At 45.6% G+C, this 17,461-nt stretch overlaps 1 protein-coding gene across 1 annotated transcript in view; it reads right to left on the bottom strand.

Annotated features, from left to right (window-relative positions):
- The window catches only part of LOC138299145 (complement factor B-like), a 179,550-nt gene extending 163,677 nt beyond the window's left edge, over positions 1-15,873 (bottom strand). The window contains exon 1 of the mRNA XM_069237205.1: positions 15,613-15,873. Coding sequence (XP_069093306.1) covers positions 15,613-15,670 — 58 coding nt within the window. The 5' untranslated portion in view covers positions 15,671-15,873. The remainder of the gene's footprint in view (positions 1-15,612) is intronic.
- Between the last annotated feature and the right edge of the window lie 1,588 nt (positions 15,874-17,461).

The raw sequence follows: 17,461 nt of genomic DNA, 5'->3' as shown, positions 1-17,461 counted from the left end.
GCACTAAAGAGGCAGGGATTAATGGAATTTTCAAGAAAGGAACCAGGAAATTGGGTTCAATTAAAATTTCACAACCAGCCACCTGTCCTCTTTTTCAACCCTACAAAGTATGTCATATGAACAAAGAACACGCCTACTCATGCCTCTCTGGCCAGAAAGTGGCTATGTACCTTTTCAGCTCGTGTCCAAACATCAATGTACCTTCAACCATTGTATAACTTTCTCATTTGTATTTCTTTTTGTATAGGATTTTAACCACAACAGAAAACAAAGGTACATCTGGTTTGAAAGAAGCATTGACACAGAGGATCGATGTAGTAATGTGAGTGTGTACTGGAAAGAAATAGAGCATAGTAGACTATGATTCATGGAGATATAGAGACCACTAAAGGAATGGGAAGATGACATGAACAGACTTAAACAACCAAAGAAAAGGGGAGGAAAGAAGTTTGAGGATTAAAGGGCAGCAGGAATCTGACTATACAGGAGTTAGGAAGGAGAGAAGTGAATAAATACCCTCATGACGCACCCTGATAGGTCAGGAGTGAATATTGATTATGGATAAACGCAGATATGTTAAAGATAAGCAGCACAAAAGATCTTTGAATGAGACGGGATAGAAGGAATGTGATGAAGGAGAGCTAAGTTTTAACAAGAACGCTACAGTAAAAAACTCTGGATTTGTAAATAGAAGTGCAATACAGGATTGAATTAACTACTTACACGAGGGGAAAGCATGTCTCAGCGGAGTCACTAAAATTAGAGACAGTGTTGTGTCCCGAGGCTCTCCTACACCTATCTCCTCGATACCTGTCACCTCACAGCAAAGTCAGCTACAGCACCAAATTGCCATTAATATAACGCGTTTTGCAGCCAGTACCACACAGGTGTCAATCATCATGTGTTCCCTGTCACCCACCAATCTATACAGATCAAAAGGTGCCCGTCTCCTACTCGAAAAGTTTTTTTTCTCTTTGAAACCATTTTTGTTACAAATATATGCCCTATTGATTTGGATTCAAATCATGAATGTTATATCATGAGCAGTGACATAATCGACTAACCCACAACCTTACAGGGTGTAGTGACTGGACAAAACCATGCAACACCCCTCTCCTCGGAAAGCAGTGCAAGGGTGACCTTCTCACCTCAAGCGATGTTTGTCTTCATTTTTAGGTCGAGGGTATACAACCCTTGCACTTCACTTAGGGACCTGTTGTATATGTTGTGTGGGGTTCAACTCTGCTCACTGATTTTCATTTGTCATGTCAGTGTCCTTTAACAATCCTTGCTTGCAAGTGGTCAATCCTTCTCTTTCTCCCTCCTTTTAGCCTTTCTGTTTCCGCCAACAGAGCAGTGACTAAGGACTGTATCATTACTCTTTGGTTGTTTATCTGTTGTTTGAGGGACTATTTTTTCTTTCTTTCCTGGTTGTGTGAATGTTTGCCTGTGTTCAGCTTCGGTGCCCGCAGCTGCTTGCATCTTAATGGAGCATTCGTCTCTCCCACCTCGTCTGCCCCCACCTACCCCAGCGTCGCTCCAATGCAGCATTTCCCTTAATCAGGCGGCGCACATGTTTAATAATGGCGGGTGCACACCTTTCTGTTATCAGCATGGCACCCACTTTAAGGCCACCGCACTTCTTGTTTTATGAAGATCGGCGGCCGTGTTGATAAAAGAAAGGCGCATGGCTGTTTAATCGTGAGGCTACTACTAATGTATTTTTGCACTCTTAAGATGAACTTGCCATTCTCCAATCAAGCGTTCATTTTGTGCCGGCAGACACAAAAGATAAGTTGTTCTTCCCCTAACAAAACGGGAGTTCTCTCACTCCTGACTGGAGCTCCGGCGAGGATGCAACATCCTCAGCAGTGTCCTACTATCCTCAGGGAAGCAGTCCGGTGCAGTTGGTGAGCTAGACCAGCTGGTCATGGTAGTAATCCTCTCATCCGGCCCACAACCCAGACAGTTGGCCACAACGATACCGGAAGCCCCTTTTGACATACAGGGTTGCGGCATTACTCAATATCGGATGCATCCCTAAATACAACAAAAAAAAGTCTCACTCTCCAGGCTCAATTAAGTTCATCGGTGGCCCCTGCTGGCATGGGATCGCCCCAGCAGTGCATGCCTGGTGCTTCCTGTAAGACACACTTCATATGGCCGAGATCACAGTGATCCCTCCTGGCCTGTGGTAGTCACTGGACTGTTCCTGTACACGAGTAACAACCTGATCAATGTGCAGCTACTCTCCTCACACCTCACTCAAGGATTCCTCTGAGCAGGACTCCCTACTGGACCTTGCACTCTCCAACGTTTTCTTCCACCTCAAAGGGTGCACTGGTCTTAGCAAGCAGGCAGGCGATGGTGCTCTAGTGCAGGTGGTTTTGGCTTCCCTGGTTGATGTCTCCTCACCCAGCAGAGCGACTAGCAGGCCTTGGCTCCCAGTCCTCGTCACAGACAGAACTCTTGCAAAGTTTCCCCTTCTCGCTTGGCAGATGACATATTTTGGGTGACTCAACCTCTCCTTCCTTCAGCCCTTTTCCAGACACCAAATGTAATTGAGGGTCTTGGTCTTTCAAGTTTTATGTTGGAGTTGTGCTTTTTTTAAGCGGACACCTCTTTTTCATCTTCCTTCATGAAAGAGGTCTGCCACAGCAGGCACAACTCCAAAGCTGATCGCCCATAACACAATTTATGGGAGTGACCATAGTTCACACTTGTATGTTAGCCACAGTGATATGTGCATCAAAAAGTTAATCCCAGACTCCCAGCCCTACTCCTTATGATTCTCTTATCAGCCCCATTTCCCTTCCTGAGATATGTCCAGTCCCAGAGGTGTGGAATATAATGACATATCTACTTGTCCACGGGATAGATTGTTTCTTAAACCTACTTGTCGCTTTAAGAAAATGTACTTGTCCCTTTGGTGCCATGTAGTACAGTGACAAATTATGGCAGCAATCTCATTATGTAAGAACTCTGATTATAGCCTGTGCACGGCCTAATACTATAGTAGGGCTCTAATACTAGCAATTTCAAGACCTACTATAGCAATTTAATTATTTGACCACCTATCCGAAGAGCTACATACTAGGGCTGGAGAAAACAGTAAGTAATAGTTCTAGGGCTCGAATGCCTTTGAGTCTGTGCAAACCTACTAGCTCTTCTCTTATCTTTTCCCATACTGAGAAAAGTTGGAAGTTTACTCCTTACAAGGGCAGAAGTAGAAGTTCTTCCAGGGTTGGGAAAAAGTGGTTGAAGGGAAAGTGAACTTGTAAACTATTGCCTCTCATACCAATGTAGAGGGGTGGAGCACTTTACATCACACACAGATAGAGAAAACTGATAATTTGTGTGTAAATCAGTGTATAGAAAATGATACATAAGACAAAAGGGACTACGAGTTGTAGGATTCACATGTCATCTATAATGGTAGGCATTTTTTAAGAATGCTTGACCTGGAGAAACACAGACTCAGGGTTCAAAATGTAACAAGTGGTTAGGACCAACTTTACTAATAAGGATGTGGGAAAAATACAGCTTTATAACCTGCACCAGGCAGTTTTCATGCAGCTCTTTGATGGCAGTTCGAGGCTCACTATTCTAGATTACGATTGTAACTTATGAACTGCACAGTAACAAAAGGATCTCTGTGACAAAGGCAGTAACCCACTGAGCTATGCACATAAAATACAGTTCTGTGATCTGCTTAGTGTATGTTCTTTGCAGCAGGCATACTAACCCACTGCACTACCTTAGATGAGTCAAAACAGCTACTAGACAAAACACCAATCTCTTTCTAGCAGGAAGATTAATCTCCAGCGATATCTTGACACTTTTGTTTGTGCTTGAAAACTGCTGGATATTCAAGGAGCTTTTCAGCGGGTGTATATTTCAAAACACTGGGAGGCTCCAAATGAAAGTGAGTGCTGAGTGAAATATGCGTACTAGGGGTTGAAATTTCAGTACTGCTGCGAAACCAGTCCCCCAGTAACAACTCCCTCACCCCGTAACAAAACCAACCCTCCACATTTCCAGCTCAGGGAAACGTTTAATGCCCGGTCCGGCCCTTTGCCCTTTGGCTGATGCAAATCCCAATGCCTTTGTCTAGTAGCGGTTTTGGCTCATCTAAGGTAGTGCAGTAGGTTAGTATGTCTGCCTTTAAGACAATGATTCTACTCAGTGGATGCTGTCTACATATCTGGCTCAGATCTCTTGTTCACACTGTTCATTGCTGAAAGGCAGGAACTCTGCCTCGAACAATGAGTTAAAACCCTCAGCACCCCTTCTTCTGCTACGATTGCATGGCTGGTATGAGGTGAAATGCTCCTCCAGATCCTAGGTTTATAGGGAGCTTGACTTCTGGGTTTCTCCTTTTTAGGTCTGTTGTTGACCTGACGATTTAACTAACATTATGTATGTAATATACTTATAGGGGCTTTCAATCAGCCCTCTTCATTCACTATTTTGTTGGCATGTAGTTTACATTTTTCTTCTGTCCGCTATACTATACAGCTTGGGGCAGTGAGTCATATCACTTCAGCCATTGGCCAACTTCACTGGGAGTGACAGCATTCTGCTCTTTCATTGGAAGCATATCAATACACAAACTAGCTCCCTCGAGGTCCTGTAGTTTTTTGAGACCCCAAATTTTTTTTGCTTTCAGACAATTCTTTTATAAAAATATTGCTGAGGGCATGGCAGCATATCCAACAATATTTTTTTGTAAAACCAGAACAAAATAAAGCAAGCATTGACAAAGCTAAAAGACTGACAACCAATGCCAGTCCTATTGGCTTTGGCATGATTATTGTACTTCTTGATTTCAAGACTGGCAGTGACATTGCTCATTGTGTTGCTGTTGTTGGACTAAGTGGTTCAGGTTTCATCTAGGTTTCTGGTGGGCTGCTTCCTGCAGTTTTATAACTGCTATAAGTGATATGATTGATTGATACATGTTTGCAGTGTAACCCATGCAAGTCTTACAAAGTGGGTGTGATGTGGTCTTATTTTTTCAGTTCTCGGCGGGTAGCAGCATGCAGGACAGATTTCAGCGGGATCGGTGGAGAAGCCAGGCCATTGCTGACAAGGTCTGGATTGTGAATTTGTTGTCAACTTTCTTGAGTGCAAGCGAGGTCCGTGCTGTCTTGAATTCCAGTGGTTTGTCATTGGTGGTAAGCTAACTGTGAGAATCCATCTAGCTTCATATTGAAAGTCAGTGTTGGATCGGGACATGTCTGTTGCTACTTACAAACATGTGTTATTCACTCATGGTCTTGTTTTATTTCATATGGGATCTTGACATTTAGCTTTGAGTTACTGCAAAGCAGTTGTTGGTTTCTTGCAAATGGCAGCTGAAACTTTCCAATTGAGGTTGTCATGAGGGCATTGTAGGATTTTGATTTCTTTTCCATGCATGTAGTTCCAAAGGGTTCTGTACAGAGGTTGAAGATGACACAAGAGAAGGTGGACCTCAAGGGCACTCAGCAGGTGACTCATAGAGTCTGACATCTGGAGGATACCATCTGGAAGGATAACTGGTGGTTTGATAGACGTCAAAATAACAACACAAGCATTTGCCAGTCCAGCGTGGATGGATTGATGGGAGTGATGATGTAATGTTTGCTATCAAGAAGATTTTTCTTAAGGTGGTTTATTTGTAGTAGGTTACTAGTAGGCAACTTTAGCGGTTGTAAGTCTGCATGTGAAATGGAGAATCTTGAGTTGAGTTTGGTTTTCGTATTTTATTTTCTTGTTCGTGGGTGGAGTGTTCAGCATAGCTATGTACTAGGGAGTAACAGCATCATCAATATGGTTCAGTGTGGTTCCTGAACAGGGTCTCTGCTCCTTATAATGCTGTTCCATTGGAGGGAAGGAGTATTACCTTGTGTGGAATTGGGGGTCTTAGGCTTGTTTCTGAGGATCAGGGGGTCCAGAGCTGAATTGGCCCTTCTTCCTCCTGACCCCTCAAATTACTCCTGCGAGTGCTTTGAAGACCGCACACTTATTTATAGCCCGCTGCCACATTTAGGACCATGCCATGGCTGATCTTGTATATGAAGAATTAACTTGATCCTGGGATGCCCCGAACATGACTATAAATCTGCAGAAGACTATGGACCACTGGAGAGAAATAAATACTATGATAAGTACATGTGATGCCCAATAACACATTAGTAGCACTAGGTTACGAATGCAGGCTGTGGAAGAGCAGTATTAAAGCACTGAGAATCAGCGCCTGCCGTGTTAGTATTACCATTGCTGTCACTGGTGGGAGGGTAACACCAACTGCAGTAACTTATCATTAGTGCAGGCGGTACTGTTCCAGGCATTCTCTAATGGATCATGTCCTGTTTAGGAGGTGGGTGGTATATAGATACAAAGAGAAACAGGGCAAGAGTCTTACATGTTTTTATTTTGTTGTCTTGCTTTATCTTCTTTCCAATACAAGCAACACAAATACACTGGCCTTGGATGACCATCCAATACAAAAAGTGTTAGTTGGATGAAAGGGTGAATTGATGCCAAATAGGCTTCTCTTACACCCCAGATAAAATGGGGAAACAATCCTCAGGTGTACCGTTAAACAGAAAGAGGCATGAATTAGTGAAAAATTTGTGAAAAAGAAATCCCTGACTTCATCTTAGCAAATCACAATGGTCCCATGGGAGGTGGTGGACATGTAGAGTAAAGTACTGAACTAAAAGGAACTGGAGTGGAGCTCTTCTCAAGATCCTGAGTCAGTCGGTGGTCATTGGGAGCTGCCAGTAGTTTGTATTGATGTTCATCGCTGGTGTCCAAGGCTCTCTGGTACTATTGCACTGAGTACACAAGACTCTTATTGTATACTTGAATCTCTCAAGATAGTGAGGATGAACAAACAAGGCTTACTATTAGAACTGACAATGGCTTTGAAATTCTGATAAAGTATAATGCAGTGCTAGCACTACAGGAAATAAACCTCCACTCAGATCTATAGTCCAAAGAAATCAATAGGCCTGTGTTTATTTGTAGGAACGTTTGGGAAGGTATGACGAAGCACTATAAGAAAGCTGGAAGGCTTTAGCACCTTCTGGGTGTGAGATGAACCCCGGCATTGTCACCGCAGTGCTTAGGCAGGAAGGCACTATCACTCTCTTAAAAAGTAAACATTTTGAGTAGATGGCGAAGGATCAGACTTATCAGACCTTGGATTCCTCAGGCGTTGCGGGATGTGGGTCCCCAACTCTATGTCAGGTATATAAGAGCCAAGCTGAATGCTGAAATCTATCTGCCAGGGCTCTGGTCCATCTGCCCTTGTTTTATTATCTCAGCAGCTCCAGAGTTGAGGAGGATAGCAAAGTTTGTTTGAGCTAAGACTGCATATCTGTGCCACAACCCAGGGAACCTAGTATCTGACCTAACATCCCAGCCCTACTGCAAACGGAGTTCCTGAGAGGCAACAGAACGCTATGCAGCATCCCTAGTCAATGGAGGGTTATGAAATACCAGTTTAGAGAAGCTTCAATGCTGAGATGGGTTATTAGTCATAGTCAGGGGAGAAGCTTCGCCTCTTAATGAAATCAGTGTGCTAAATATTTTGAAAACACATGAAGGGATCTCATTGTGTCTCAATTTCAGGCACCTGCATGAAGAAATGACTGGATATTCCTTCAATCTGGCCTCCATGGGCTCCAAGGCATGCACTCTGAACACTGGTGATCCATGGATAAAGGTAAAGATGACACTGGATCTTCTGATCACAATAACCTGTGATGGTTCCAGTGTGCCTGAGGTAATTACAAGCATACCTACACTACAAGTAGGTATGGAGTGAAAGGAAGGCCCTCACAGGTTCAGACACATGTGATACATGCTTCTTTTTAATGGGGTTCTAGAGCCCTCTTAATGCTTTACACCCTGACACCACAAAGGCTAAGGTGTTCAGTATTGAACAGCAGAACCAGTGAACATAAGTACAGGTTGAAGGGCCCAGGACTTCATCATAAGGCCTTGTCCTTCAGCCTCTTCAGCACATCCTTGGCCCTCGTGTGATGAAGATGTCGGTCTTGTGTCTGTCCATAGCCAGCTGAGTTACTGGTCCTTAGGCTCTGTAGGCAGGGTCTCTCCCCTTTATCCTGTAGGCAGGTCTCAGCCAGCTAGGCCTTGTACTTGTTTTCAACATCAGGCCACGTCCTTCTTTCTTGAGGACATTAAGCTACATGTCTACCTCAGAAGGCAGAGCCACTGGGCTGCTATGTGGTCCTGGTCCTGAACCTTGCCTTCTCTCATCTGGTGCGGCAGAGCATAAGTTGCCTTTAAGACATATAAAAGCTACTGACTCCAGAGAGCCATCACTTATTCCAAACTGGAAGAGCTAGTGGGATTCTAGGACTGAATCAGAGGTGTGCTCTCTTCAAACTCAAAGGCCGTTTGCATGCATTTTATAAGGTTTTATGGTTTAGAAGCACCGAATGTGCAAATGGTTTTCCATTATCAACCCACATACCTGGCATCCCAAGTGAAGATGAGATGTTGCTGGGCAGATCAGGAGACTGGTAATCCCATTTTGTCCAAACTGGTTTCAGTGAATTATTGTTACAGACTTGGTCTCTGAGCTGAATACTAATTTCAGCCCAGAAACCAGAAGTAGATAAAGCCATTATTGGGGTCCCTGTGAAGTTCTAAGTACAGGAGATCTGGAACACTCTATATACTGATGCAGGGAACCACATGCTACATCTGCATGCAGGGAGTTGCCCACAGTGGATTAGAGTGTCGTGGAGAGGCATAGAGTGGAGTACAGAGTCATAGAATGGAGTGCCACCGAGTTTTATGGAGGGAGTAGAGTGTTGTACAGTGGAAGGCGTATATTGGAGTACGATGTCATGGAGTGGCGTGGTATGGCGTAGAGTGGAGTTGCATGGAGTGGAGTAAAGTGGCATGGAGTGGCATAGAGGGAGTTGCGCTGAATGGCACAGAGCAGAGTAGAATGTTGTGGAGTGGATATGCGTAGAGTGGAGTAGAGTGTTGTAGTGTGGGGTGGCGTGGAGTAAAGTGTTGTGGAGTGGCATAGAGGGAGTTCCTTATAGCGTAGAGTAGAGTAGATTGTTGTAGAGTGGAGTGGCACAGATTAGAGTACAGTGTCACAGAATGGAGTGGCACAGAGTGTCCAGGAGAGAGCGGAGTGTCGTGGAGTACACTGGAGAGGCTTAGGGTGGAGCTGAATAGAGTGGAGAGGCATAGCATAGAGTAGAGTCAAGTGTCATAGAGTCAAGTAGAGTAGAGTTTTGTTGAGTGGAGTGGCATAGAGTGGAGTAGAGTGGAGTGGAGTAGAGTGGAATGGTGTAGAGTGGAGTAGTGGAATAGAGTGGAGTAGTGTGTCATAGAGGGAGTCGAGTAGTGTTGGAGAGTGCATAGAGTGGAGTAGTGTGCCATAGAGTGGAGTAATGTAATTTGTTATAGAGTTGAGTGGAGTGGCATGGAGTCTTGTAGAGTGGAGTAAATTGTTGTAGAGTGTAGTGGCATAGAGTGCATAGTGTGTCATAGAATGGAGAAGCATAGAGTGTCATGTAGGGAGTAGAGTGTCGTGGAGTAGAGTAGAAGGGCGTAGAGAGGAGGAGCACAGAGTGGACTAGAGTGTTGTAGAGTGGAGAATAGTGGAGTGGCATAGAATGGAGTGGTGTAGAGTGGAATGTCGTAAAGTGGAATATCATAGAGTGGAGAAAAGTGTCATAGAGTGGAGTGGAATAGAGTAGAGTGACGTAGCATTGAGTGGAGTAAAAAGTAAAGTATCATACAGTGGAGGGGAGTAGCATAGAGTGGAGAGGCATAGAGTGGAGTGGTGTGAAGTGTCTTAGAGTAGAGTGGAGTAGTGTAGAGTGGCATAGAGTGGAGTAGTGGAGTAGAGTGAGGTATAGTGCAGTAGTGTGTAATACAATAGAGTTTAGTAAAGTGGCAAGGAGTAGTGTAGATGTAGTTGCGTAGTATTGTAAAGTGGAGCAGAGTGTTGCAGAGTGGGGTGGTACAGAGTGGAGTAGATTGTTCTAGGGTAGAGGGGCATAGAGCGGAATGGCGTAAAGTGAAGTAAACTGTTGTAGAGTTTAGTAGAGTAATGTCATAGAATGGAGTGGCGTAGAGTGTTGTGAAGGGAGTAGAGTGTCAACGAGTAGAATGGAGAGCCATAGAGAGGGGGTGTAGAGTGTTGTAGAGTGTTGAAGAGTGAATTATAGTGGAGTGGCGTGGAGTGGCATAGAGTGGAGTGTCACAAATTAGAGTAAAGTGTCGTAGAGTGGAATGGAGTTGAATAGAATGGAGTAAACTCACAGAGTGGAGTGGCGCATCATAGAGTACAGTGGTGTAAAGTGCTGTAAAGTTGAGTGGAGTAGAGTGGAGTGGCACAGTGTGTCATAGAGGGGGAGTGGCATAGTGTGGAGTACTGGAGTAGAGTGGAGTATAGTGAAGTAGTGCGTCACAGAGTAGAGCGGCATAAAGAGGCAAGGAATGTCATAGAGGGACTTGCTTAGAGTAGAATGTCGTAGAGTGGAGCAGCATAGAGTTGAATAGAGTGGAGGGACGTGGACTGGAGTAGAGTGGAGTGGTGTAGCATAGAGTGGAGTAAAGTATCATAGAATGGAGTGCCTTACAGTGGAGTGTCATAAAGGGTTGTGTCATAAAGTCTTGGGTGTAGAATGGATGGTCGGATCGTAGAGTAGAGTGGGCGAGTGTAGAGTGGCATAGAGCCGAGTGGCAAAAAGTGAAGTGCCATAGAGTGGAGTGCCATAGAGTGGAATGGCATGTCATAGAGTGGCGTGTCATAGAGTGGCATGTCATAGAGTGTCTTAGAGTGGAGGGGTGTCGAGTGGAGTAGCATAGGGTGGAGTGGCATGTGGTAGAATATAGTGGAGTGGCGTGTCAGAGTAGAGGGGCGTGCCACATAGTGGAGTGACGTGCCATGGATTGGAGTGACGAGGGCTGCCTGAAGCTCCAGAGTTCTATTAGGCCAAGGAGACATCTCTAAGGCCAGTTCACTATAAATCACTGCAGGAAAGTCACTCTTTTTGCCCTGATCACCCCCATGTTTTTGACAGATGGTGGTGGTTACTGACTCTGACAGTGCCCTGGGCTCTGCTAACCAGGCCCAGGGCCAGTGATCTGTCCTCCAAAGGTACTTGGTAATTGCCATAATTCTAATTGGCAAAGACAACCTACATGTAAGTTCCTAGTATATCATGGGGCATGTAGGATTAGAGGACCTAAGGGCTTAATGCACTTAGGGGTGCACTGCTGTGGTGTCTGGTGTCATTCTAAGTCAGGCCTGTCTTACAGGCTGTTTTTGTTTTATAAAACCATGTATAAATTCGACTTTGGAATTAAAAGTACTTCCAAAGTCCAAAAGTACCCTTTTACTTAAGTTACCGCTAATGTCTGCCCTAGGTGCCCCAAGGGTAGAGTGCATTGTTATACAAAGCAGGAACAATATAAAATATGTTTTATATGCCTTGGGAAGGAAACACAGCCAACTAATTTTTTCCCTATTGCAGTGTTGCTAGCCCCACAGGCTAACATGGCTTTAGTAAACCTGAAGAAGTCTAACTTGTGGTTGGAGCTAGCTAGACATATCATTCATAGTATCGAAATAATGGTTACAATAAACTTGCTAAGGTTGGATTTATTATACCTACTATTGGGAAGCAGTATTAGAACTTACTATCCTGAAATGACCTAAAGCAGCTTTGTAGTAGACCCTTCTGATTGGGAAGCCTCTGACAGCCTGAGCCAAGCTTATCCTTGAGTATGTGTGAAGTGGCCCAAGGCTGCAACAGTACAGCCATTTGGTGAGAGGAGATTTGCTTCCTGGAGAAGCCAGGGCGAAGAAGGGTGCTAGGTAGATAAGCTGGACTCCACCGACAGGAGTCTCTGCAGAAAACAGATGTCACAGGACCCAGACCACCCACACTTCCTTGATCTCTAGCCTTATGGGAACCCCCCTAATTAGATTAAGTAGAAGGTCTGGAAGGGGAGAGTAGTCAGATGTTAGTCACGCCTTTGGGTTGGGTTACACAGACACACATAGCAAGGAGTAAATTTCTCAATTTTGATTTTGGGAAGAACAGTGCATTGTGGGTCAAAGAGGTGCCACACTTCACAGGAAACGGTCATAGCAGAGGGAGGGAGCTTAACTCTATTGGTTGGGGTGTCCCCCCTCCTGCCTTCCCAAATATGGGAGAGCTGCAGGAGTGCCTCAGATCACTGCCTGGAGCATTAGAAGAAGAAGGAGAGCCCTGCTGGGCCCTTGGACTGCACCACAGAAGGCTTGCACTCAGAAAGACTGCAACTGCTGCACTCACAAGGCTCCCCCAAGAAGGAACGGTGCCTTACTCAAAGGAAAAGGAGTAGACTTCCTGACCAGCAACAGAGCTGGAAGAAGTCACCCGCCAAGCCAAAGAGAGGATTACCCCAGCTGACCTGTTGCAACTGGAGTTTCCTGGACAACACAGGTGCATTGTGGGAAACTGAGTCCTAGCCCCCAAGAGGCATTCCAGAGTCTCTGAACCCTTGGCCTGTGTAAGTGTGCAATTATTTTCCCCAAAGGAACTCAAAACAAAGTTTGGAAACTTTCTGCAAAATTTTGCAGAAATGCTCCAGGAGGAGACTGGCTTGATGTCGAGAGTCAAGCCTCCGTCGATGACTTGTGAACTGGCCTGATCATGTCGGTTTGTCCCACTGACAGCTCCAGAGTTCCTCACCATTGACGTTGAGGACAAAGACTTCTAGAGGCACACTAAGGCATCATGCTGCAGCAGGCCACTGCCCTCAAATTGAACTCAGGATACGAGGAACCAAAGGACTCATCATCAAGAGAAAAGCTCCAAGAAAAAGACTAAGGGGGTCATTCCGACTTTGGCGGGCGGCCTCCGCCGCCCGCCAAAGTAACCCCATCGGAAGACCGCGAGGGTCATTCCGACTTTCCCGCTGGGCCGGCGGGCGACCGCCAAAAGGGCGCCCGCCGGCCCATCGGGAAAGACCCTGCAACAAGGAAGCCGGCTCCGAATGGAGCCGGCGGAGTTGCAGGGGTGCGACGGGTGCAGTGGCACCCGTCGCGATTTTCACTGTCTGCAAAGCAGACAGTGAAAATCTTTATGGGGGCCTGTTAAGGGGCCCCTGCACTGCCCATGCCAGTGGCATGGGCAGTGCAGGGGCCCCCAGGGGCCCCACGACACCCGTTCCCGCCATCCTGTTTCTGGCGGTGAAAACCGCCAGAAACAGGGTGGCGGGAAGGGGGTCGGAATCCCCATGGCGGCGCTGCTTGAGGATTCCCTGGGCCAGGGGAAAACCGGCGGGAAACCGCTGGTTCCCCTTTTCTGACCGCGGCTTTACCGCCGCGGTCAGAATGGCCCTGGAAGCACCGCCAGCCTGTTGGCGGTGCTTCCGTGGTCCCCGGCCCTGGGAATGACCCCCTAAGTTCTAAGGTAAACTTTTCACCAGGACCTACCCTCAGCCTATCCGATCACTTTTTCCAAGTCCAGCACAACCAGATATCCTTGTGTGGGGCTTTAAGCTTTCTGGCACTAGAATGCACAATTTTTGATTATATCTTTAAAAATTCATCCCTCCAGTTCTCTACTTTGGATTTTTGTTGTTTTGGTATTGTTCTTAAGATAAAAATATTCTCTGTTTTGATAAATTGATGTTGGATTTTATTATGTTGTGTCTTTTACTTATTTACTGTTTTGGTGGAAATAAATGCTTTAGACAACCCTGTCTCCTAAGTTAAACCTGACTGCCCTTCTGCTAAGCTACAAAGGGTTGAACAAGTATTAGTTTACTGAGACTTGACTGGATTAGTGATTGTGCTATTATTAACAGATGAGGGTGAATACCCCCACATACTAAGAACCCACTTTTCCACAATCACTCTGCAGCCCACGCCCGCATCCCACTCATCCACTGTTGTGGGTGCTGCAAGTTGGCATCAGATTGACCACAGCTTAGGAAAGGTAGCTGTGTCGTTCTGCATCGTTTGATCTTTGCCCAGACTCACCAGACAAACAGAAGAACTGTCCTCGACTGACATACTGCCTACATACATATCAACAACAGTGTTTGATTTAAGTGGTCAAGGTCGGACTGACCATACCAGGCATCAAGCGTCTCCCCAGGAGGCTGTAAGGGTGGGGGCTGCTTTGTTACTGAGGGGCCACTTTTATAGCAGCGCCGCAGTTTTAAAACTGCAGAGTTCCTTGTATATCCAACAGTTTTCAGGCAACAATAAAAGTGCCAAGGTAACTCTGGTGATTAATGTACCTGTTGGAGAGAGATAGTTTTGACTCAGCTAAGGTAGCACAGTGGGTTAAATGGCTGCTGCAGAGAACGTGTGCTATGCAGATCACAGAACAGTTTATGTGCATAGCACAGTGGGTTACTGTTTTTGTCACAGAGATCCTTTTGTTATTGTGCAGTTGATAAATTACAATCATAATCTAGCACAGCGAGCTATGAACTGCCAACAAAGAGCTGCAGGCAGACTGCATGGTACAGGTTAGAAAGTTGTTTTTTCCCAGTCTTTGATTATCCTAATTTTGCTAAATGTTTATGCTTCCCAGACCCAGCACTTATAAAACAATGCCTACTAATGTGGATGACGTGAATCCTACACCTTGTAGTAGAGGCGCTATAAAAATACATGAAATACATGTTAGAGAGGGGCTATGAAGAGATGAGAGGCACCGTTTGAGGGCGAGGGAATCACTGACGCGCCCCAATAAATGTACCCTGGTGCACAGTAAGGTCACCATTTACTATGCTTTAAAAACCTAATACAATGAAAAATGCGTTGTGAAATGCACCGTTGTTGCAACTTTTTCTAAATTTTCTTGGGGTGGTGGCGGGGCGATGGGGGGAAAGCTCAAGCCCCATTGTAGTGGTCAGGCTCGCCTGCTATGTACCCTATGGGGCAGGTCTGACAACCTCCAGGGCTGCTGTGGGTCCCCAGCCCGGCCATGTTACTAGGCCACTGGCTAGTGAGGGTATCGGTTGTTACATTAAACATTAAACATTCTCATGTGTAGGGGTGTCCAGGCACAGCCTACGCTTCCAAGACCTTGCTAGTCAAAGTACAGGTTCCAAATTCAGATTATTTTCTCTAGGATTACAGAAATCAACTAGTAACTAGGCGCTATATAAATACAATTAGAGCGCTGTCGAACCTGTCGAGTGCTGGTAGAGACGCCTAGAAGCGGCCCTACACTGCACTGTGCGCTGCATTACGATCTCACCGCCGAATTATAGGAAGCACAGTGCCTCGGGCCCTGGTGGACATAATAGGACACAACAACGGCCTCGGGGATTTATATTTACATCGTTTCTGGGCGTCACAGTTGCACTCCAGTGGCGTAACAAAGGCACCCGCAGCACCGCGCTCCTCGAGGACCCCTCCAGAGGGGAGGGGGCCCCTCCAGGGACAATAAAATGCCCCCCCCCCCCCGAAGTTCCGTTACGTCACAGTTGCACTCCTGTTTTGTGAGAACACCGGTCAGGGCTGGGGCAGGCGTTTGGTGTTTTTAGTATCTTTTTAGAGAGAGCTCCTTGGGGCAAGGGTGGGAGACATGCAACAAATACAATACTTACTGCCCAGGATGAAGAGCATCGTCAGCCCCAGCGCTGCCACTATCAGCCTCTTCATCATTCGGTGACTTCAGTGCTCCGGGTCTCAATCGCTGCTCCTCTTCGTCTCTTTCGCTCCAGCTCTCTCCGCCTCTCTTACTCCCTCGTTACCTCTATCCCTCGTTATTCCCCTTCAACCGTCCTGCTTTCAGCCTCCCTGCCCTCTTCTGCGTCCCTCACTCGGCGGGGATTGGAATTAAAGTGCCCGTGGGGTGGGCAGGGAGGAGGGCTGCAGAGGCGGGAGAGGGGATGTTGTGTAAGACACTTCTCAGAATAAGTTGCAGCAGAACACCATGCTGTTCTTCATTTCTTTATTGAGTTGCTAAACGCATTAGGAACAGGCCATCCTCCATCTCTCTCCGCCAACCACCTCCCCTCTCTCTCACCTCCAACACCGAACCTCCCTGGGTGACAATTCTAGCATCATGGCAACTGCTATGACGCAATAATTGCCAACACAACACATCTCCCTTCTTTAAGAATAAAAAAAACTAAATAAATACCAATCAAACAACTGAGATAACAATATGAGATTAAAACAAAACAATTATTAAACAATTATTCTAATACAAAATCCTTTAACCATCCGGTAATTCTCCTCTTCTCTTATTAGTGTCCAAAATCTGATTCTTTTCCGACTCTATGACTTTTGTTGTGACACCTGTTCCTCTGCACCATCCATCCCTTGTCCATCTAGTTCTTCCCCTTCGTCACCACTTCCCCTTCTCCAGTTATTTCTTTATAGGAACCCCCAGACGGACCACAATTAGTGTCTCTCAAAGTTGGTGCGGCTGGCTCATTATTCTTATAATCATCCACCCCATTGGGATAATTCCTTTGTTATCCAGATTTTTCCTCCATGTCCTTCTGCACACACAGCAACGCGTTTCAAATTCCATATCTTCCCACTTCGCAACCTTACTGCATTATATAACACATCCTTTACTAGTTCTTGTTCATAGTACTGACTCCCCCCCTTTTAGCACCTTGAAGGGTTTTTTAATCCTCACCCAGTCTCCTGCTTTAATCTGAGTTGGTTTCACACTATGCGCCTTATCATAATATGATTTCCTTCTGTCTTGTGCTCTTTCCCTTTTTTTAACACCACTCAAGGACCAAAGATCCATTCCACATTTGCACAACCACACAGGATTAAATTTCCATCTAGGTTTCCTACCCCTCATGGCAACAAACAGGCTAATACCAGTAGCCTCATTCTCTGTTACTCTATATGCCCAGACGGCCTTCCACACCGCAGTATGCCAATAGTACTGTTTCCTCATTGCTGCTTGAGTAACTCCATTTAACACTCTGTTAAACCTCTCAACAGTACCGTTCCCATGAGGATTGTATAATGAGGTAGTCTTGTGCGATAAACCAACTCTTTCAAAATATATTTTGGCACTGTTTGAAACAAACTGTACTCCATTGTCACTTAAAAGTAAAGCCGGAATACCTTCAGTACAAAATGTCTGGTCCAAACATTCCAGCACAGATGCAGTATCAGCCTTTTTAACTACTCTGACCACCAGCCATGAAAAAAGATGCATGATAACCACCAAATACTCCTGCTGATCTCCAATGGGTCCCATTAAAACTACAGCTACACAGTCCCAAGGCCCTTCTGGAACTAATTTCTGATCCATAGGTGGTCTTAAGGTGTGTAAAGTCTCATCAGCAGACGAAAAAATATCACAATTACGCTCAAATTTATCCACAGCCCTGTCAACTCCTGGCCACCAAAAATATACTTTGACAATGGTTTTAGTTCTCACTATCCCAAAATGACCTTCATGGCACAATTCTATGATGT

The sequence above is a fragment of the Pleurodeles waltl genome, chromosome 6, assembly GCF_031143425.1.
Source record: "Pleurodeles waltl isolate 20211129_DDA chromosome 6, aPleWal1.hap1.20221129, whole genome shotgun sequence".
NCBI classification, from domain to species: domain Eukaryota; kingdom Metazoa; phylum Chordata; class Amphibia; order Caudata; family Salamandridae; genus Pleurodeles; species Pleurodeles waltl.
This window is presented reverse-complemented; position numbering and strand designations above follow the sequence as displayed.